The 22,751-nt window shown below is 39.6% G+C and overlaps 1 protein-coding gene across 2 annotated transcripts; it reads left to right on the top strand.

Annotated features, from left to right (window-relative positions):
* Window positions 1–33: 33 nt before the first annotated feature.
* tbc1d22b (TBC1 domain family, member 22B) lies at window positions 34–22,692 on the top strand. Of its 2 annotated transcripts, XM_084367600.1 has the most exons (14): window positions 34–300; window positions 6,287–6,343; window positions 6,727–6,889; window positions 6,981–7,143; window positions 10,058–10,225; window positions 14,087–14,157; window positions 14,472–14,600; window positions 14,785–14,850; window positions 17,118–17,232; window positions 17,890–17,996; window positions 18,081–18,156; window positions 18,356–18,483; window positions 19,450–19,545; window positions 20,086–22,692. In XM_084367600.1, the coding sequence occupies exons 1-14, from the start codon at window positions 245–247 to the stop codon at window positions 20,212–20,214; spliced, it is 1,524 nt and encodes a 507-aa protein (XP_084223726.1). In that variant the 5' UTR covers window positions 34–244; the 3' UTR covers window positions 20,215–22,692. The 2 variants fall into 2 exon arrangements, with proteins under 2 accessions (XP_084223726.1, XP_084223727.1); XM_084367601.1 differs by lacking the exon at window positions 6,287–6,343 and having other exon boundaries at window positions 36–300.
* Window positions 22,693–22,751: the final 59 nt, after the last annotated feature.

Genomic DNA, 22,751 nt, shown 5'->3' with positions numbered 1-22,751 from the left:
CCAATCACACGCTTTGGTTGGTGTGCTCCAAGATGGCGGCTTCCAGTACTCCGCATCATACATCTTCGCATCTGAAATCTAAATATGAACATCTTCCAGTCGTGTAAACTTGTGAGGAGGCAGACCAGAAGAAGCCGAGCAGGGCTGAGCTGTAGCCAGTGAAACGCGGAAACGGTTTCTCCATGGTTCCTTCGTGCGAGCAGCCGGGTACGGTGTCAGTCTAAAGGGGCTGTGTTGTCCGAGTATGGCCACCGAGAACAGGATCAATTTTTGGAGGAGAAACGCAAAGGTTCCTGGAAGGTGAGTTTTGGTGACTTCTTTTCCTCTTTCTAAACAAAGCAGGGCTACATTTCTTTAGTAAGTCTCAGACTGGTTCTGTGAAGTATTGTTCTATTATTAACAACGGTCCGTACAGAAACATTAGAAAAATAACGTCTTTTAGCTTAAATCAACTCATGATGAAGTATATGTAGGGATAGTATCTTAAGATTGAGCTCCGTGGCTGACTTTAGCGTATAGAGTGTGTCTGTATCGAGCTCCCTCAGGAACAGTCATTGGTTGAGTGTGTTGTGGTTGTGACTCTTAATTTACTCCAGCAGTTGTGAGCTCTCACCGTGTCTGGTGGTGTGTCTTTATAATGGCCTCCAGCTGAGGCAGACACACGTCCATCTCTTCCTCTCTACGCTCAGTCTAGGTGTCAGCTATCACAGTCCGTGCATCGGACGCCATATGCTTTCTCAGTCTGTGCTGAGAGGTGGTGACTCAACAGTAGAGTAGCTGCTGGGAGAGATGAGAGTGAAGGAGACTGCACGGTCTTAATGAGGACTCCTCAAAGTCACCACTTTAGTTCGAGCACAAAGTTACTTACTGAAAAAGTTACGAGTCTACAGCAGCCAGTGAGTAAACTACAGACGTAAACTAAAGATGAACTGGACTGACTGCAACTATTTCAACCACATCTGGGCTTCCTCAGGTAAAAGTAACGAAGTGAACATACACCTCTTTGTATTTGTGATGAAATGACAAGTCATCATGTCCTTATTAGATAAAATGCATGACAATATTCCCCCTGTATCTCTCAATTGGTATCACTTAATATTACATTAGTATTGTCACACTCTTAAGTACACCAATAAGGTTTTGTTTTTGCATCATTTGCTTGTTTTCTACTATATTATATTGTGATTTGGCAAACAAATCAGAAAAGTGTGAACATATTACAATGTCCTTAAACTTTAATAAATCCAGCATAGATGTCCAAAGTCCCAGTTTCCATCACAGACAGACACACATCAGGTGTAATCGGGCTGGCAGAGGTTACTATAGGTCAGTCGGCCTGATATAGCAGCATGCACACAGTGCTTAAACATACAGACATGGAGGACTAAGTTTCAAAGAAGTATGCCAGCCTGCCAGTTTGGTAATATTTCGGGTTTAAAACGGATGAACATGGCAGGCCAAGGGATTTGTAACAGGTCAAATATCATATTTGCGGTAAGACAATGATATAGTCCATTGCAATATTTGGGCAGGACAATATAATAAAAGTGATATCAAATTTTGGATATCCCCCAGGCCTTCTTGTTTATGCTAGCTAGGAAATAATGCTGTGTTGTTTCGTCATTATCTTTCAAATACAGATGTGTTCACTTCTTCACTTTGACCTAATGGAGACATCTGATCACATCAGTCATTTCCACATGGAAAAAAGAAGCCTAGTTTGTCTTTTTTGTTTGTGAATAATTTGGTCTCTATACTTTTCTGTCTCTCTTCATCAGGCTATTATATTATGTTGTATATTACATACATTTACATCAAACATATTAGCATTAGCATAACAGACACACTTATTGCTGTCTGTTAGCTCAGTTTCAGCTCAATTCTCTGATGTCCTGTATTATGTAATATTTGCTGCTAGAGCTATTAGAAGACTGTACTGTAACTTTAGCCATGGTGCAAAAAAAAGTTACTCATGTCAATGTAACGGAGGAAATTGTAACTTGTTACTATCCACCTCTGCAAAGTAGAGTCATATATATATTTTTTTTATTTGTGTGTGTGTGTGTGTGTATGTATATATATATATATATATATATATATATACATTGTTGTCTATAATGTAGACAACAATGTAGCCCCAGTTTGTGGCTCTCATGTGTAACCATTCAGTCAATTTGAGTCACAGCGTCAGTAAGCATTTGTTTCTCTTAAAAAGAAATAATGGCTAAACCCATAAGATCATTTAACAAGACTTTATTCATTTGTGAAAGCATTTATAAAGTCCTGCCTCTTTGAATTAAGAAATATTCCAATCCTCTCTACAACAAAAAAGATTTTTCCATAAATTTGATGTGGAAAATATGAATGTGTTGTTTTTTAGAAGAAAATATGAAATAATACAAGGTAACATACAGACAAATAGAACTCATATTTCTATATACATACTGTACATACAGTATTTTTCTTTGTTCTGTTCTGGATCATATTGTGTAAATAAATGTAAATGTTTCATTTCCAGCTGCAATTTTTGTCTGGACTGTAAATGGGTTCAAAATATCTCTTGTTGTGAAGCAGACACAATTTTTTTCATCCAGATGGGTAGAAGAGTATTTTCAGATTATAGGTTAATTCAACTAATTTAACTCATTAAAATATGTTTTAAAAAGGAAGAAGAGTGTGTGGAATAAAAAAGGTGCTATCTCTTTTGATCATTTGTTTTTAAACTGTCCAGAATGAGTTCAGCACAGTTATAGAGTGCAATGCTGGAACAGTGGATTTCTTTTCAAAAGCTGGCGCCCACATTACCCACAATGCAACTTGAGCGATAACACAAGGGGGAATTTATTAGATTGCTTGCAGCTTCCTCCAGAGCCACAGAAGGCTGTACACTACTTTTTTCCACACATGTAGTAGTACTCCCCAAGGCCTATAAACACATAATATTGGTGGCTACCTATGTCCTATTCACTGTTTTTTAAGCATTGCCAGGTCAGAGTCTTACTGTGACTTGAATGTAATGGTAATATATGAGAGGAACAAGCTTGGGCTAGACTAGTCCCAGCCTGTAGAGCTTGCTCAATAGGCATGGCAATGGATTAAAATGAGCACTTAGGACCTGCAGGCATTGCCATACTCTTTTCTTTTATTCTTCTCACTCCTCACACTTTTGTGGAAAATGGAAACTAATCAGACTCCATTGATAAGACATGACCTATTCATGCTTACGTGTCTTTATTGGCCTGCATGTCTTTATGACTGTGAAGACTCTGAGTGGGTGTCCTGCCCTGACAAGAGAAACTCTAAGGAAAGGGCGTTGCTGACTTTGTCACACTTACTGATCTTAAAGTGTAGTGGATGGAAGGCTGGAAACACAAACACAAACATATATTTGAACAGGAAAGCAAGCAGCTAGCCTTGCTGCCTGTCCTTGAGCCGCTCCTGATAAAACAAGTCTGAAGTAAACAAGAGACTTTGGAACAGACAGATAATCAGCAGGCCCCGTTGTCAGCCACCAGGCTTACTGTCAGTTTATTCATACAAATGAAATGAATTATGCTGACATCTTTTAGCCTCAGGTGTGAGAGGCCACAGTTTGACAAATCCACATGCTAGGAGCGTACCGTTTGTTGATTGATGATATTCATAACATTTTCCTGCTACTTATCTTATACTTATCATGACTGGAATTTGCGCCACAAAATTTTAGATAAACAGTGATATTAGATTTAATGTTAGACCATCATTGTGGTTATGGATGGGCAATCTGGCCATATGGTTGATGTTCCATGTTATTTTAATCACCCTCTATAGAGCCTAAATACATTTGTAAAAATAAAAAATACAATTACATGTTGTTGTTTTTTTTGTAGCCTAGGTATTCAAGATTAATGCATGTCATTAATCACCTGGTGATGAACAATCTGAACAAAGTCCCCCAAAATATACACCTGCACTCGCATGCCCAGTGTATGTGAATGGTTATGTGATACACATTTCAGGTGTTTTACTCTGGATGAAGATTATATCTGAGAAGGTGCTAAAAATCTCCTTTTTGTGTTAAGACACCATTTTCAAAAGTGCCCATGTACGTTCGGACTCCAATCCTTTGATTCCAAGATTGTAACCAATATCAGATTTGTGCTGTTAACACAGGCCAAGATATGCATACTCAATTCAATTCCCACATTGTGTATCCACGATTAGAAGTGAAATTTGAATGAGCATGCATCACTTAATCCAGTAACTGTTTTTTTTGTTTTTTTTTTAAGTCTAAAAGTTTGAATAGGGTGAAGGAGGCTGCTGCTCTTGGATATCTATGATGGAAAGGAGCATTGTTAGCAATTGTGGGTCTGGCCCACATCCCATCCTACAGCTCTTGACTGTGTCTGCTTTAAGTCACCAGAGAGTTGGAAAGAAGCTGAGTATTAAGATTGTCACACCCGCTGAATGTACTGTCCACCACAGGGGGGTGATGAACTCGGCAGCTGTTTAAGCTGTCCTCTAGTTCTGTTCAATACACATTAAACTGCCCAATCTAGATTCAACAGGGTAAGGGTTATTAAATAAAAGGGAGGAACTGAGCTGTTATCTGTAAGTGGAAGGCAGAATGTGAGGCTGTTTGTGTTTCACAACATAGTCCCCACTGTGTTTCAAGTTTTGCAAAATCATTCCAAAGCACTGGTACATCATTGAGACAAGTAAATACCAAGTAAAACCACATTTTCTGGGATCCCAAAACTGGTCTTTAAATAGTCGATAGTCAATAGATGTGGCATGTACAGAGCAACAAAGTCACAATTTACAATTTGCATTGACAGATTATCTGATACAATTTATATAATAAAGTGTGTGGATCTAGGAGGATGACTGAGCAGGCCGAGGCATCGCCAAGTGGTGCCCAATCCACACAACCTCCTCTCCACCATGGAAGAGGGCACAAGATCATTAGCAGTAAAAGAGAAAACATCAGAATGAAGAGGCAACACATTTTACAGAAATACTGATATAAGGAGATAGTAAAACAGAGGAAAGCAATGTTCCAGCAGAGCCTAAGGTATGACGATCCAGATCTGTCAATATGTGAGGCGGCAGGAGCCAGGAGAGAGAGATGTTCCCAGGGATCCATGGTCCACCAGAAGGGAGCCTGAATGAAAAGATAAGATAAGAGGAGAAGGAGGAGGAGAAAGCTATAGAGAGTGGACAGTGAGAGAGTGACACAGCTTGCAGCTTGTAGGAACAGAAAACAGAAATTAGAGAAATGCAGTGTTAATCAGAATAAACACATTGTTTCTCGTCGGCAGGACAATGTGAATTTTAAAACTATAGGTAAGAGACTTATTGAGACTGAGACCGACCCACTGAAGAAGCTAGCAAAGAAAAGTACAGATGTAGTAGCTGCACCCAGTGTGACTTCACCCATAAGTGCAAGTCTTAAAGCCAGCCTCACACAGGCAACAGTTAGCCTATACATGGTGTGATCACCTGCAGATCACGTGCCTTTAATTGCCCCCTGGGGGGACACAAAGTATTTTGAATTGAATTGAGATCCACTCATCATTTACCTTATTTCCTACCTATGGGCCCACTTTTGTTGCATTCTCTTATTAGCGAGCATCACACCAGCACTTTTAAAGTATATGGAGTTGTCGCTTCTTGTCTGTATAGCCCTCTTTTTGTTCACATTGATGTTTGCCTGACAAGACACGTGACCTTAACAACTATTTAAAGACACTCCCACACAGGGTTTAAAGCCTGCAACTCCCCTCCAGTTAGTTAGAACTGAGGAAGCCTCTTGGATGAGAGGTGAAACATCTTCAAGAAACTGCAGAAAAGTCTAGTTGCCTATGAAACAGCACTTAGAATTACCATGACCTGGATAACTGAGAACCTTCATCAACATGGCAATCCAATCAAAAGTTTTTTGGTGGAGTTGGCAAATTTGAGCGTGCAGACAACCTCTCCTTTTCATTTGTATACTACTTATGTATGCAGAGCACAGTGTCTATGGCAGCCATAGCCATTTCCAACTTTGTTACTTTCTCTTCTGTGACCCCTCGTTGGCTGTGTAATAAGTGAGCTGATTTCAAGGGGATTGAGCTACATACTATGACAAATGTGTAAGAAGAGCAACCTGTTCAAGGATAGGACATTAGTCTGCCAACTTTCCTCTGACTCATAAATGACAATTAGATTTGCTGACTATGAGCCAGCTAGGTCAAACACAGTTGGAAGCTGCGTATGTTTTTCTGCACAGAGGTGACAGCATCTCACATGTCATCTTCTACAGTGTACAGCCAGTGTATGGAGCACAGCATCCACCTCTCGACCCACGATTGCGACGCACGTAAGTGCTAAACCCGACCGGACTGCATGGAAACGTGTTACTTACATGGGTGCAGTTTATTGGCTTCACTCTCTTTTTCGACCGTGTTTTGCAGCACATTGTTCCATGCTTCAAGTACTTGAACATGTGTGGATCGCATGCGCCTCTACTGTACCAGTGAGACCCAGTGTTGACATTTACGTTGTTAAACCTATCCTAGAGATTTTATGTGGTTTTTGGTTGGATTTTTAGTTTTCGCTTTTTGTTCCTTTGGTCAATATCATCTCCTAAAGTTCTGTGTATATTGGCTAGCAGTGCTGCCACAAGTGACACCATTAAATTCTGCAATTGTTCTTTTGCTCTCTTTTTCTGTCTTTTTGATCTCTCGACCGGTCCCGTTGCAGTTTTCCCAAAGACACAAATCCCAAGTTCAACAATCACAGGTCTAAAAAGGCCTCTAGCTTCCACGAGTTCGCCCGCAGCACCAACGATGCTTGGGACATCGACGATGAGGATGACGAGGATTTTCTGCCATCTGGCCTGCACTCTACATCCACACAAATCCAGGTATCTACAAGACATGATTTTATCACTGAGCATATACGTGCATTGAGTTGGACTCTAATGAAAGGAGATATTCTGATGTGTTTCCACTCAGCAACAGCAGAATCAGGCTGGTGACACAGAAACTGGGATGTCACACCGACTGGCACCTCCCAGGACAGAAGCTCAAAACTTGCAGGAGGAGGACACAGAGTACGAGCATGTCAACGGCAAGGTCATCAGGTCGAGTAGTGACGCTCACCTCAACACGTCCTCAGGTATGTGGGTTATATGCTGCTGCAGTTCATTCGCCATTAAGAACTACTGAGCAGCTTAGCGCATGATTAATAGTGAAGCTAATTACAGACTTTGTCAAAGGGACCTACCAGTCTCCTGTTAGGGCTAGAGGGATTATATCAGGCCTTTTGTATGAGCCTGACAGGACAGTTTGAAGTCCTGGAAATGTTTCTCCAAATGCTCTTATCCCCATGGGCACTAATGTATTTTTAGTGATACAGAAGGATGACTCTTGTAAAACTAATAGAGTAAAAATTTTACCCTCACACATGACTAATTACTGAGCCCCAGCATCTTTGCTGATGGGTGCCCAGTACCTTGTCATAATCAGTACTGGGCAGTTCCAGTTGGGTATCTCCAACTGCATGAAACTATGTGATCGTGAGGCAGGTTGTTGCTGAAAAACTTTTATTAATTTATAACAGTTATTTCCAGTTATGTGATGCATATACAGCACACTGGTGCATGAGCTGCAAGCATACACGCCAGTAGAACGACATAATAACTTAAAAGTCAGACTAAAGAGCGTATACACAGTGAAAAACAGATCAGAGTTTTTAAGAAGGAAAATGATAAAAAGGTAGGGGGCAATGTGACTCCATTAGAAAATGTATTAATTTAATGGATCGAAGATGCATATGCGAGTAGAAATATTTCACAGTTTTTTTAATTGTATACACTCAAATCTGGAACTAGAAGCTCATTTATTAAAAACAAAACCCTAGACTGCCAAATTCTAGCACAATTCTATTATTTCACACAAATGGACATTATAAATCACATTTTTGAAACCCCATCACTTAGCACACTTTGTTCACCTGGTCTTAGGTCTTTGGTCAACTTTGTTCTTCAAAATGCCACACCCTTATTACCAATAGTACCACTTTTACACCGAAATTAGCGAGTATACGTACGTTTTTTAAACACATGGGAACCCACTAATATTCAACAGCTAACTCCTTGGACTGTGTTTTTTCCCCTTCGGTGACCCATTCATCATAAGCCATAAACAACGGTTACTTTTTAAATATCTTTAACTTCAGTCTCTCTTTCGAACTCGGCACCGACTGAATGTTGTTCGAGCGCTGCTTGACAGAGACGGATTGAAAGATAATAACAAGCCAGCAGCCTTAAATTCATCACGTCTCAGTATTGTGCCTGAAAAGGAGAGTAAATTAGTGTGTTCTCTCAGCTGTTGTGTTCACATCACAGCCAACCGAGCCAGAGACGATAAGTAACCATGATTACTGCAGGGTTAGTTGACCTGGGAGTAAATCCTGATTGTACACGTTCATTTTTTGGCCAGTGTGAAAGGGGTATAGCTTTCATTCACTTCTCACATGTACTCAATTGGCAAAACACTTCAATCCCATCAGAGCATAAAATAGTCCTCAGGTGACCTCCACTGTGTTGCAGCATGTAGAACACAGAGGAAGAGTGAGAGTGAGAGCAAGAGAGGAGGAGGAAGAAGGCATGCTGAGCCAATATTTCTAATGAAATCCTCACAACTTTGGTTTAAACTCTTCAAACAAGTCCCCTCTGGCAGGACAATACATGCACACACCATAAGACTGAAAAACAGCTTCTTACCGAAAGCTGTCAACTGTTGAAAATGTTCTGATGTTGTGCTCCTGATGGCAAACTGCTGCATCTTGCTGCAGCCACACAGTATAGACTAGAGAGTCAAACATGCTGTCTCTTTTACAAGACATATTCCACATCGGTTCAGAGAGGAGGGAAAATGACTCCATGTTTTAACACAACTGTGAATAAACTACTGGTTATAAACCTCTTTTTAAAAATAAAATATTAAATTATGGTTTATCTTTTCAGTATCAGTTGATATATTCGCAGTATTGTGTTACAGGCTGGACACACTGGATGCCTGTGTGCTGCGTGGTGGCTGTGTTACTGAGCTGCTGCTGCTGTTGCTGCTGCTGCTCACTAGGCAGCATGGCAGCTGCGTCGCTGCAGCGTGGCTCCTGCCTGCCCTATCTGTTTACATGGAGTTTGACTTTGATAATTATTAATAAATATGATGAAGCGATTCTCCCCACCGAAAGAGCGAGAGAGCTGAAGGGGAAAAGAGAGAGAGGGAGGGAAGGAGGGAGGGAGGGAGAGAAAGTGAAAGAAAAAAGAAAGTGAAAGAAAAAAACTGCCCCTCACCTGTTGTGTGTATTCTCTTCATGTCTGTGATATATTCTACAGATACAGACATTAAAACTGTGGGTAAACACTGGTACGATGTCTATATGACTGTTTATAGGTCGTTTTCAGGTCGATTTTTGCAACGAACCGCGCACGTGTCGCGGTACAAATAGACAGAAACTCAGAATCTCTAGATGATGCAATGCAGCAGCCACACTTGACACGCGCGTGAGAAGCGTGTCTCATGCATCCAGTGTGAACCTGTTAACATGGAGGCAGAAATGAAAAGCGATTCAGTGTGTCCAGCCTGTTACAGTGTGGCAGCAGTCTTTTTACTGTATGTAACATTGCAACATATTTTGAGACACAGAAAAAACACTATAAATTACAAAAGGAGAACGTGGAAACAAGGATTTCTACATGATTTTATACATTTGAATATGTAGTTTTGCCACATGAAGCTCGAACATGAAAAAGCATTTTGATGGTAGTGTTTTAAATTGATCCCACCACTGTCTCAAGTTTTGGTGGACAGAATCAGTTTTGATATGTCAATGCAATCGTAGCTAACTTTTTTAGGAGTGGTGTAAAACATGTCTCAGTTGCAAGGTTTTGAAGGTTTAATCATTGTTTCAATATTATGGTTCTCTGTTGTTTTCATTAATCCCTTTTGTAAAATCTAAACAACAATATTATTACTATATATTTTTAGATTGTCTCATTTTTTTCTTGTGTGGCCCTCTTCAGTTCGCGCCACACTGCAGAAGCAACACACTCTCCCAGTTCGTCCCATCATCCCACTGGTGGCTCGCATCTCAGACCAGAACGCGTCAGGGGCACCACCCATGACGGTGCGGGAGAAGAGCCGGCTGGACAAATTCAAGCAGTTGCTGGCTAGTTCCAACACTGACCTAGGTAAGAGAGCAACACAGCCACACAGAGCCTGTTTACACGAGGAACCTCATTTATAACTGTTGCTTGAAATGTGTGAATGCCATTTTCTAAGCAGAAATCTGGATGTACACTTCCACTCAATATTTTGGTCATTAGAAGAAAAAAAAAAGTATTTTATTTCTGTATTCAGTTTCGCAGAGCTTCTGATAAACATCTTAACTACTTGCTATCTCCTGGGTGTTAATTGAGGAACCTGTGAGCTATCTGCTAAGCTAGAAATCTCAAACCTCAATGTTCTAGTAAGGGCAGAATAGAAGAAATGAAATTGGCTATCCATAGGCTAGTTGAGCATTGAAAGCATCAGCATATGTGGGTCTTGAAATTAAATATTAAATTAATCAAGGAGTATGGTCTAGACCTGCTCAATTTGGGGTGACTTTTGTTGTGAATTGGCACTTTACAAATACTGACTGACTGACTGTCTGACTGACAGTCCAATAATGGTAGGGCCCTATAAAATCCGTTTTATTTTTTACCAAATTCCGTTTTAATTTTTCCCAAATTCCGTTTTTTCCGTTTTCATTTTGGGGAATCCTGTTTTTTTTTACCTTTTACTCTTATTTTACAACCAAAAACAGTGTGTTTTAATGTAAATGACTAAAATGTACACAAATTACATAGAAATTAACTTAAATTTATTGAGGTGACAAACAACACATTTCCTCAATACTGTACAGTACAGTACATTAAAGTCCATCAAAAACAAGCAGCAAGTAATGAAACTTTAGTTGACTTGTCATAAAACAACCACCAAACATTTTAAACTTCTTCAAAAGTAACTTAAACAGGTTATTTAAGCTGTAGGACTAGTTAGTCCTTGTGAGCTACTCTCTCTTCAAGTTTCCCACCTATCAGAAGCCCTTTTTAGATAGAAAAGGTGGCACATTTGCTCCAAGGTAAGGGCGGCAATCTGCCGCCTTGTCTCTCTAAAAGGGAGGCGTAATATTCCTCCTTTTCCAAAAGCCGCCACTTGGCCGCCAATGGGGTAGGCGTGAACATGTGACGTGAAGTGACAACGAATTTGTCTTCAAAATAAGAGCTTTACATTGCACCCCATTGGATTTTAGAACTGGGTTCTTAGCGGGGGGCTTTTAATTTAAAAGTAGCGACCGTTCGTAGCTTGCCGCTACACACAACAAGCTGATAGCAGCTACTAGCTGTTTAGTTGTGTCTGCTAGCTAGACAGAGCCGTGGGCGGCCGCTTCGCCATGCTTACATTGTTTTGAAGGGGGAGGGGCTCAGTCTGTTGGAGGGGGCTTGTTGTGCCACACAAATTTGCTTCCCACCGTGCAGTTTTCCCCACACATACGTTCCTCTTCCACACGAAAACAGCATTTCAGTGAAATTATGTCAAATTCCGCGTTAAAGGTCAGATTCCATTTTAATCGGCCAATTCCACGATTCCGTGATCGCGGAAATCATAGGGCCCTATAATGGACTGATTGATTGAACAAAAACTACTTTGCTCTGAAACTTGTCTTACTGGCCATTCAATGGAAAAAAAATCTAAAGTCTGATGTGTTTGGATCAAATAAAATAACATTTGTGAGATGCAAAACAAATGAAAAGTTGCTGGAGGAGTGCTGACGCCATTTTTCAGCATGGTGGAGCAAATGTGATAGTCTGGGGTGCTTTGGTGCTGGGAGGGTGGGAGATTTGTACAAGGTTAAAGGGATCTTGCATAAAGAAGGGTATCACTCCAGTTTGCGACAGTATGCCATAAGCTGTGGAAGGAGCGCCAACAGGATGTTGAGACAAAGCACAACTCCAAACTATGAAAAACTATTTAGTATTGGTATTCTGTCAATAATGGAGTGGCTAGCACAGTCACCAGATCTCAACCCTATTGAGCTGTTGTGGGAGCAGCTTGACTGTATGGTATGAACAGTAAGAAGTGCCCATCAAGCCAATCTAACCTATGTTGGTGCTTCAAGAAGTATGCAGCGACATTTCTTCAGATTGCCTTAACAAATTGAATTAGAATGCCAAAAGTCTGCAAGGCTGCAAGGCTGTTACAACGAAAGCAAAGTTTGAAGGACAAAATTATTATTTCAAGTGAACCTCATTATTTCTAACCTTGTAGACATCATGACTTTATTTTCTATATATTTGGCAACTCATTTGATGGATTAAATGTTTGAGTAACATTTTTGGGTGATCCCAAACTTTTGAGCAGCAGTGTATTAAAAAAGAATTGACAAGGAAATGTGTATACATTCATGTCAATTTTGACCCAAATGTACAAATATTTTGGAGACAGGAGAAATTGGCAGATGTTGAGGTGGTGGATTGAAGCAGGGTTGTATATAATGATGCCTCTCTCACATTTAATTTCACTTTCAATCGAATGTTAATTATTATTATTTAGCCATAACTATTCCATAAACACCTTCCAATTGTAAAGGACATAAGCCAACTCTAATCTTAAATCAAAGTCTCAATACTTAATCAGCGCTGTCTCACCATCACAGAGGGGAGGGCTGGACTGTAGCTATGGTTACTAACTGATGTTTTTGTCATCATCAGTTGTAGAAATCCAAGGTTAAATCAAATAGCATTTAAGAATGGCCACGTGGAGAATTCCAAGATGATTTTGATTTTATTAAAGAAAATTGCTTGCTAGCAGGCGAAGGCAATGTTTTATATATCAGAATATTTTATGGTGTACGCACATTTACTCATTTTTATGTACGCAAACCTTGAGTGTGGATTCTAAGCAGAGTTTTATAAACCCTGGAACCCTGGAATTAACATCTGTCCTGGGTTTTCCCACCAAAAGTGTACAGCTCAAAGTTCAGGTATAAATGTCAACAAGCCGCATTGAGGACACATTTGAGTTCCGATCACTCAGACCACAGAGGTGGTGACCACATTGTTTTCATTGTTCTGGGCCACACTGAAGGACCGCCTACTCAACTGACATCCTCTGTGAAACAAGAAGAAGAAGCTAGAACCACAGGCAGAATGGATTACACTGTCATGTTTGGGCTCTCTTAAAATGTCAATGTAAGCAGCAGATGTTTGTAAAGTTACACACTGTTTCAACTAACCAATAACTAATTGAACTAGTAACCGCAATATTCCAAGACTCCTCAAATTTGAGGCATTTGAGGGTTGCTGTGTGAACAGAAACGTAAACTTTGTGTAACAGGGACGACAAATTCTAAATCATCGGTTCCTTCTTCTTAATTCAGCACTAAAACATGAAGTTGTGTGTTTCCTTATAAAAAGTGTCAGTTTGTGGCAGCTTGGCTGTACCAGCCTGTCTGCTCCTGTGTCTAAAGTGCTGAAGTCTTACCTGCCAACATTTAGCAGCTGTTTTAACACACTGTTTATACTGATTTCACCATTTACACTCAATTTACTAAAGAAGAAACATTTTATTGACGCTAAACATGTCACATTTTACAAATACAGTAAACAATAACCAGTATAGGCCACTATTTTGACACCAGTGGAGAAAGTCCCCAGACTCCCTTAAAAATGTCTCAATTTTGTTGTTGAGTTAGGAGAAACTTTATAAATGTTGTGAAACACTGACTATGACAATTCCTAATTATTTGTGCCTTTTTGTAAATTTGGCAAATGTTAAACATGAAGTTTTTTGTTTCTTTGTGTAAAAACAAGTTGTCAGATCACCAAAGGCAGAAGTGAATGCCAGCTATAAGCAGCTTTATTTTATTTATTTTTACACTTTAATAGCATAGAGATGGAGTCATGATTGGATTTGGGCAAACACTACACTCTGTGGAGGTTACAGCCAGCTGAATGTGCTGGAAGTGTCGATAATGTGTGTTTATATCTTGCTCTGTGCTGTTATAGAGGAGCTCCGGAAGCACAGCTGGTCGGGCATACCAAGGGAAGTCCGGCCAATCACATGGAGACTTCTCTCAGTAAGTCTCAGGATGACCTTCAGTTAAGCAATATCCGATGTGATACTTCAATATCTTGAGTTGTTACACAGAATTTGGTCTCAAAGCCTCTTGGAGAGTCCAGGTTAAATTTTTTAGTTTCTAAATGAAATTCCTTTGTAGCAAATGCTCCCATAATTGTCAAAGGCCTTATCCTTACAGGTAACCTGATCTTTTCTCATTTCTCAAATCACTGGCCTGTTTTGTTTTGTCCTCAGAAACGGTCATCGAAAAAAAGCTCCTCCTCACGAGCACTTTCTCCCTGTGTTTTCTCTCCTCTCCTGTGTGTATGACAGGGCTACCTGCCAGCCAACGAGGAGCGCAGAGAACTGGTGCTAAAAAGAAAACGAGAAGAATACTTTGGTTTCATAGAACAGTATTACCACTCCAGAACAGACGACCACTATAAAGACACATACAGACAGGTAATACTACAGTTAATCTAGCAAAATAAGCCTTTAGACTGCTACTACTCATCTATCAGAAATGCAGTAACTCAGTAAACAGTATATGATATTTATGATATTAAAGGAATAATATGATTGGAAACAACATACAAACATGTTATCAGCTATGATTATCCTGAGTAACAATCTTTCTTCCTGTCAGATCCACATCGACATTCCAAGAACCAACCCTCTGATCCCCTTGTTCCAGCAGCCAGTCGTACAAGAGGTGAGAACTGAACTGCTACAGAGCAGCTCAAACATTGTGTATCAGCAGTTCATCAAAAGTGCATGTGGATGAATTGTTTGCTTGTTTTCTCTGTGTGTGGGGTGGGTGTGGGTGGGTGTGGGTGGATGGGTGTGGGTGTGTGTGGGTGCACGCGCACACACTTTATAAGCGTATCTTGGTCTTGTGTCATTTGTAACTGAGAGACAACCACCAAACCACCACCAGACTTACGACTAAGGGGGGACCAAGGTGGAACCCTAACTTTGTTGCATTTAATCTTGCACTGTCAAATCAGCTAACCTACTGCTGCTGACCTATCAGTTAACTTGAAATCTGGATCTGGAAGCCCAAGGCTCCAGACTGTGACTATTTTTGGTCACATTTTGAAATCACTTTTCTAAAAAGTGCGACTACATTTCATAACTGGGTGCACTAGTATGACTTGCAAATAGGCCCCTTATGATTTCATTTTTCAAAAACATCATTGTAAATCATCTCAAACTACAGGAGCAGTGATTCCGCTGGTAACTATTTGCCACTGCCACCACAGCAATTTAAAAAAAAAATCTCAAAAAACAAAACATTCTGTGACATCTGATCTGCTTCCTCAATACATATGCTCTTACTAACTCCCTCCAGGGGTCTGTTGACCCTGATGTCTTTTACACTTGGGACACTTGGAAAAACTTCCTCCAAAATGTCTCAATGTTTTTGTGTGATATAAATCTAATAATGGACTAACACATATGCTAATAAATGGATTAAAAACAAAGCAAAAGTTTTGGAATCGGTCCAGTAGATTGCCTCAGCATGCAGCCAAGTTATCACTTGGGGCAACAAGTGCTTTTTTTTTCACGGACAGGCTGAGGTTGTTATTGTTAGTGTCTGACAACGTCACAGAAACGATTCCTTTGGAGGCAGACCTTTCTGTGAAATAAGAAGATTCTTTTTGTAACCAGAAACACTAGTCTCGCTCTGAAATCTCACAAGGTGAGTTGTTACAGTTGTTGCCTCATCTAGATTGTCAAACTCAGTTCATAGTCAGCCATGATCTTGGAATTGAATTCTTGCTAGCAGTTCCTCAAGGTGAACTCCAGAAGTCCAGAAGTCGTCTTCCTGCAACAACTCACCTGTCGCAAGATTTTAGCGAGACCTCTCCTTGAAGAAGGAGACTTGCATTTCTGGTTACAAAAAACTATTCAGCAAGAGGTCTCTCTCCATTGGAATTGTTTCTGTGATGTTGTCAGACACTTAGAATAACAACCTCAGCCTGTCAGTTACTTAAACAAGCACTTTTAGTGGATGTAACTTTGACAGTTGGAGTTGCGCCATGTGATTACATTGCAGCCATTGCAGCTGTGTCATGGCTGCCAGCTCAGGCGATCTGCTGGACTGTTTCCAAAACTTCTGGTTAGAATGAATCACTTTCACACACAAACATGTAAAAACAGGTTTAAAAATTCACCTTTAATTTCTTCATTTTAATGAATTTCTACACTAATAAACTTGGTTTGCCTTACCTTGCTTAAAGTGACAAGAAATAAAGAATAATAGACACAGGTGAGTGGAATCATTTTGCTTGTCATGATAACTATATTCAAGGTAAAATAAATGTTTTTAGTACACCCATGTGTCCAAACTGGGTTCAAAACAGAGCTTCTTTAGTTTCTTTGACAGGATTCCTGACAGTGTAGTATTCCGACATCGGTTATCTTGGATTACATAGTGCATAGAGTTTTACAACTAAGGATTGTTTTCATTATCTACACATTATTTTTATGATTCATCCTTTACTCTACACAGCCTCAATAAATTGTGAAAATGCTCATCACAATTTTGTGACATCTTAAAATTATTTTGTCAAACCCAAAACCCAAAGACCCTTCATTTACTGTCATAAATAACAAAGGTAAGCTGCTGATTCTTCATTTAACAAGCTGGAACCAGCAAATGTTTGCCATTTTGATTGAAAAAGGACTTAAACAACTAATCGATAATCAAAAGAGTTGGAAACTAATTTTCCCTCAATCAACTAAGCGATTAATCGACTAATGGTTTCAGCTTTAATTGAGACCCTGCTGTAAAAACTGAGTTAAAGCAATTGTGAAATAGTGTAACTCAAAGCAACATACTGTGTGCCACAGACGCTGGAACTGAAAATGAGGAATCACCTTGAGAATGATCTCTGTGGTGTTGGCCTTGTGATATCCTAATAAAATTGGTATACACAATAATCAACCATTTTGTGGTTGTCTTTTATTCCTCAGGTGTTTGAGCGCATCCTCTTTATCTGGGCCATCCGTCACCCAGCCAGCGGTTATGTCCAGGGAATCAATGATCTGGTCACACCCTTCTTCGTGGTCTTCCTGTCTGAGTTTGTCAGTAAGTTACTGGTGGGAAAATTCCTTCATGGAGTCTCATTATGTTCAGACTGGACTAAAATGACTGAAAATGACTGACTCCTTTGTTTTTGTATCTGGTGATCATCTGTTTTATCTTTTTGTCTGTCTGTTTTACAGTGATAACTAGGGCTGTCAGAGTCAGCACTGAAAACTTTTACTTCACTATAGATGTTTTTCATGTTTTCAACATTATAAGTGATTTCTTTTCTTCAATATACCCTACCTCTTATTAATGTGTTTGCCCAATGTGTCAGTGTCAACTCACCTGCATTACATTAATCTCATGTTTAACCTAATGACTCACGTTTTAATGCCTTTGTTCATTGTCTGTGATATGAAAACATCCTATTCCCACTTAGGAAAGTAAAAGTGTGGGTCCTGCTCAGTGCGGGTCCCACAGACGGCTGACAGCCAAATACTTGCGTTTGTTGTTTTTTTAGCCAGCTTCAGTGTCACTGAGCTCTGGAGATGAGAGCATCGGAGCAGCCAACAGACAGGAATTGTGCCCAGCGTCACAGTGTCCTCCTCTTTTTTTTTTCATGTTTTGAGAAAAGAAGCAGTTTGTCTTGCATTTTTGAATGAGACTCATCTATATGAGTCAGGCTATCTGTGTTTCATTCAATGTTACTTGTTCTAGCGGAGGATGTGGAGAACTTTGAAGTGGCAGCACTGCCTCTGGACACCCAGAGGAACATCGAAGCTGACAGCTTCTGGTGCATGAGCAAGCTGCTGGATGGCATACAGGTCTGGTCACACACATACATCTCAATAAACACTTATCCAAACTGTAAATGTGCCAGTTATTGAAAATTATAAATATTGTTTCAGGACAACTACACCTTCGCTCAGCCTGGAATCCAGAACAAAGTGAAAGCTTTAGAGGAGCTGGTCAGCAGGATAGACGGTGGGTGGAGTGTCAGTGGTCATCCATGAGGAGCTTCATGTGTCCAATTGGATTTTAGGTTGCCTGTACTCTGATGTGTGCCTTGCTCATTCCTTTGGGTTGGGCTTGTTCACTGTGAGCTCATACATGTAGAAAGTGATTGACACAATTTTAACAGCTGTCTGTCTGTCTGTTTGTGTGTCTGTCTGTCTGTCTCCAGAGGACATTCACAATCATTTCAAAAAGTATGAGGTGGAGTACCTGCAGTTTGCTTTCCGGTGGATGAACAATCTGCTGATGAGGGAGTTGCCACTTCGTTGTACTATCCGTCTCTGGGACACCTACCAGGTAGTTTACACTGTCATCAAACCTTAACAATAGAGAGTGATCCAGTACAAATTAGCCCCACCTAAACCCTGATTAGAATTCCCTACTGCTTAAAATACTGTCCATTATACAGTATTTGTTACCCCCAGATAAGTGTTGTCAAGAATATTGAAATATGGCCTCTGAATATTTGAAACGGTTTAAATACTTATTTTTTGCAGTATTGATATACCAGCTGCGTTTTTCTGTTTTTTTGCTCTCCTACCTGACAGCGAGTTGACTCATGCACCGCTGTAGTGCTCACATTGCCCCACCTCCTCCAGATGTAAATTAACTTAGATGCTGTTGTTCTTAACACACAGTGCACATATTATAATTATCCTTTAATTAAAAATAAAAAAATGTACTGCTTCAATGTTGTGTCAATTTTCCCCTGTGGTATCAAACATGCTATTGAATATACTCAGATGACATCTGGCACATCTGCATTGTGTTCTGGCAGCAGCATGCTGGAGCTGATTGGATAGATTCTAGACAATGCACGGTGCATTTCTGGAGTGTCCCACCACAGATCTGTTCCATTTCTGATGCTGTGCACAGAAGCAGTGTCACGCTGCACAGGGAGGAAGCCAGGCAGCAGAACGACATAGAGCATCCAGTCAATTTTCAAAATAAAACACCCTTTCCAAACTCAGGATATACAGCACAACAAAGTTTGAAATGACAACAATAAACAAAATTAAAACAGCCAGCAAAAAATAATTTAACTACGTAGCCTACTCACCCATGGTAGAAGCGTAAATATCAAGGAAAATTATGAGATAAACACAATCTGAGCATGTCAACAATATCACACAGGCATGATGCTCCACTTGTGAAATGCTCCTGGTGGGATATGAAGCCACACGGAGGACGTAACAAGACACATGTCATAGAGATGTGTCGAGTAGAATAAGGTATAATTGGCTGAAATATTCTTTTTCTCAGGCGGAAGCAGAGGGTTTCTCCCACTTTCACCTGTACGTCTGTGCTGCTTTCCTCATTGAGTGGCGCAAAGAAATCCTCTCCATGGTAGACTTTCAGGTACTAATGTCTTTGTAGTCATCTTCATTGTTTTCAGCAACTATGTTTATGTCCCACTTTGGTGATCCCTTAACCTTTAGTGTTGCACCATCATCAGGTCAAAATTTCAACTTGTCCAACACAAAAAACCTACAAAACTACTGACATTCTAATAAGCCTCGCCTGTACTTTTTGTTTAGTTTCTATTCAGCAAATGTTAGCAAGCTACCACACTAAATTAAGATGGTGAACATTGTGAAGTTATCATTTTGTGTGTGTGTGTGTGTGTGTGGGTGTGTGTGGGTGTGAATGGGTGAATGAATGGGTGAATGCTGCCTTGTACTGTAAAGTGCTTTGAGTGGTCGCTAAGACTAGGAATAAGACTGTATTTAAGTACAGTCCATTTAGTCCATTTAACATTCGGTATTCAGTAGTGATTAGAGCTTTTAAAGCCTGATGTCATACTGTATATATCTGTGAAATGCAATTTGTACTATATTATTAACCTCCACCTTCCATAATAATGTCCATATCAAGAAGTAACTTTCTGTTGCTCTTTAGGGCCTTCTTATGCTACTGCAGAACCTTCCTACAATCCACTGGGGTAACGAGGAGGTTGGTCTCCTCTTGGCTGAAGCTTACAGACTGAAGTACATGTTTGCAGATGCACCCAGCCACTACAAGAGATAGGCCCAAGGCTGCATCACAGGAAACATAGTATCTTTACTAGACTGTAACTGGATGGAGCCACAGCATCTGAGATGCTCAGGACATTAACTGTTGTATTTGAGGTGACATGGAAGGGACATGTTGAAGAGCAGCTCCAGCACACCTGCAGGATTTTATCTCAGATATCCAAAACTTATCCTGTGAAAATCAAGTCCAGTGGATGTCAGATTGGATTTGAGTTTGTGTTGCACCTTTAGAGCTCAGTGAAAATGAGACTATTTGCAGTCAACATACTGCACTGTATCAAAGGACTGTTACAGTAAATAAACATAGCTATGCCATCTTGGTTTACTTATATTATTTTCGGTCATGCAGTATTGTTTGTCTCTCAAGTGAAATGTACGCTCAGAAGAACTTGGTGTAGCATAACAGGATAATGATTGTTTTTGTGATCAACCTTTTGTGAAAGATGGTATCTACAGATTTTAATTTTTTTTTTTTTTTCGGGGTTGTTCTAGTTGTTGTTTTACAAGCGAAACATATTAGGCAACTACAATACTAGTCTGACACTGTCACGCTGTTATCAATAAGATTTTGATTTCGGGTTACCAAATCTGCACTGTACCATCAACTTATGTAAGTCCTTAGTTTGGCCTTCAATCAGTCAGTTCAAGTGGAACTGGTATTTTTGCTTGCATATAGGAAGGGATGCACATCGGCAAGATATTGGGAACTTTATATTATCCGCTATTTATTGTTATCTGGGAAATTAAAGCAGATAGAGACGATAATATGAGGCCAAACACTGTCCAATACAGTAGGTGATGGTATGGGTAAATGCATAGAAGAAGAAGAAGAAGAACAACAACAACAACAACAACAAGTGCAGCAGGCAGTACATGTTCTACAAGAGTTTCAAGGGAGGGAAAAGTATGGAATATCAAATCATCCGTCTTTGCTTATCACATCTTAGCCTTTCTTACCCTCAGGTGTGCATACACTACTGTGTGGAAACTATTTTTTGAAATATAAAAATGTGAAATGTATCACTTTATCACACTCTGTATGAGAAGCAGGTAATTATCAGTTATCAGTATCAACTGAAAAAAAGCCATATCGTGCACTCTTATGTTTAGGTATAAGACCCAAGTGTAGCAAATAGTAGATACTGTGTTTCATTTGGGGTTGAAAGTGGAGAAACTGATTTGAAGTCAGTTTGCCTTCTTGGTCATCATGGATGTACAATCAGTATATAGAAAATTAGAATTTTACTGCCTCAGAGTAGATGAATGGAAACCTTCTGATTAATGTAGCTTTGAAATTCCATGTTCATATGTGAGCTGAATTGGGTTCAAATTAATTTTAATAAATCGAAATTTTATTTGATTTTCGACAGCTGAATTTCTACTTTGGTTTGAGATTGTAGTGCATATTAACGCTCTTTTAATGGGTACTGAGGGACAGTTAGTCACACCATCCTACTTGAGACAGTCCTGTGGACACAGTGCAGCTCAGAATATATGACAATGCCTTGGTTATGAGCATTTGTAATGTACTCCTGTGTAATGTCTATAAATGCTTTGTTATCATTAATGCTTGGATTTTATATTTGTCTAAGGTTCAGGTTAGGTTTATATTGTGTCTGACTTCCTCAAGTCAGTGACATGATCATGACGTGTATATGTTTGTTACTACTCATCTTCATTCATGACCAGCGCTAATTATAACACAATGTTTGTTTGAATGATATGACAATCATAAGCTTTGGTTTTTTTATTTCCCTACCTTAAGAAGTGTGTCTAAGGTTTTTTATGTGGTCATCTGCTTCACATATGAAAACTGAACCATTCTGAAGTAAATGCTTTGTAAGGCTGTAGCAGAGTTTAAAAGCAGGATTAAATGTGAACTGATTCCTGTAGACTGCAATGGATTGAATGGAGAGCATCTTTCATCTTTATTTTTATTGTGTTTCTTTCTCTATGGCATGTGTTCAGTGAAGTTCCTCTTCTTAAGTTGAGACTGGGAGATAGATCATTTTTATTTTTGGAAAAATACTGACAGTGGTTAATTCATTGTCAGATAAGTCACCTATAATCTTGTGTTGAAACCCATCTGGGACATTTTGAATGTTTATTGTGAGTGTTACAGTATGCCTTTAGCCTTAATGTAGGTTTTCTGCATTCAGGTGCACCAACTGATTGTGTCACTACCGACATGTCATTGTTCAGTCCATGCTGTTTTTATCTCAAGGTCATAAGTCCTCAAAATATATTGATAACTAAAGGCTGACAAAATTTAAAACTACTTGGTTTGTTTCAGAAGTGTTCATGCTATTTTAACAATAATATGCCAAATCTTTATTGGGCCTGTACAATCTGTTTTAGAGTGCTTCAGTAGTCAGTGCTGGTTTCAACCTAAAATTAAGAATACTTCAAATTATTACAGTACCTGCTGTATGTTAACTTTTTGTTTATATTAAACGGTTGTCCTTCATTTTGACATTTGTGTGCGTGTGTACATGGGATATTATATTATCACTGATTTCATACAATGAGACA

This window comes from Pagrus pagrus, assembly GCF_965226575.1.
Source record: "Pagrus pagrus genome assembly, chromosome: 11".
NCBI lineage: Eukaryota > Metazoa > Chordata > Actinopteri > Spariformes > Sparidae > Pagrus > Pagrus pagrus.
The sequence above is the reverse complement of the archived record's forward strand: the minus strand, read 5'-3'. Positions and strand labels throughout refer to the sequence as shown.

What these genes read in the sequence shown, in the direction of transcription:
- tbc1d22b (XM_084367600.1), top strand. Translation starts at nt 245, where the DNA reads ATGGCCACCGAGAACAGGATCAATTTTTGGAGGAGAAACGCAAAGGTT. An exon ending in GCTGGTCAGCAGGATAGACG is followed by an intron (nt 18,157 to 18,355) that starts GTGGGTGGAGTG and finishes GTCTGTCTCCAG; the next exon opens with AGGACATTCACAATCATTTC. An exon ending in GTCTCTGGGACACCTACCAG is followed by an intron (nt 18,484 to 19,449) that starts GTAGTTTACACT and finishes TCTTTTTCTCAG; the next exon opens with GCGGAAGCAGAGGGTTTCTC.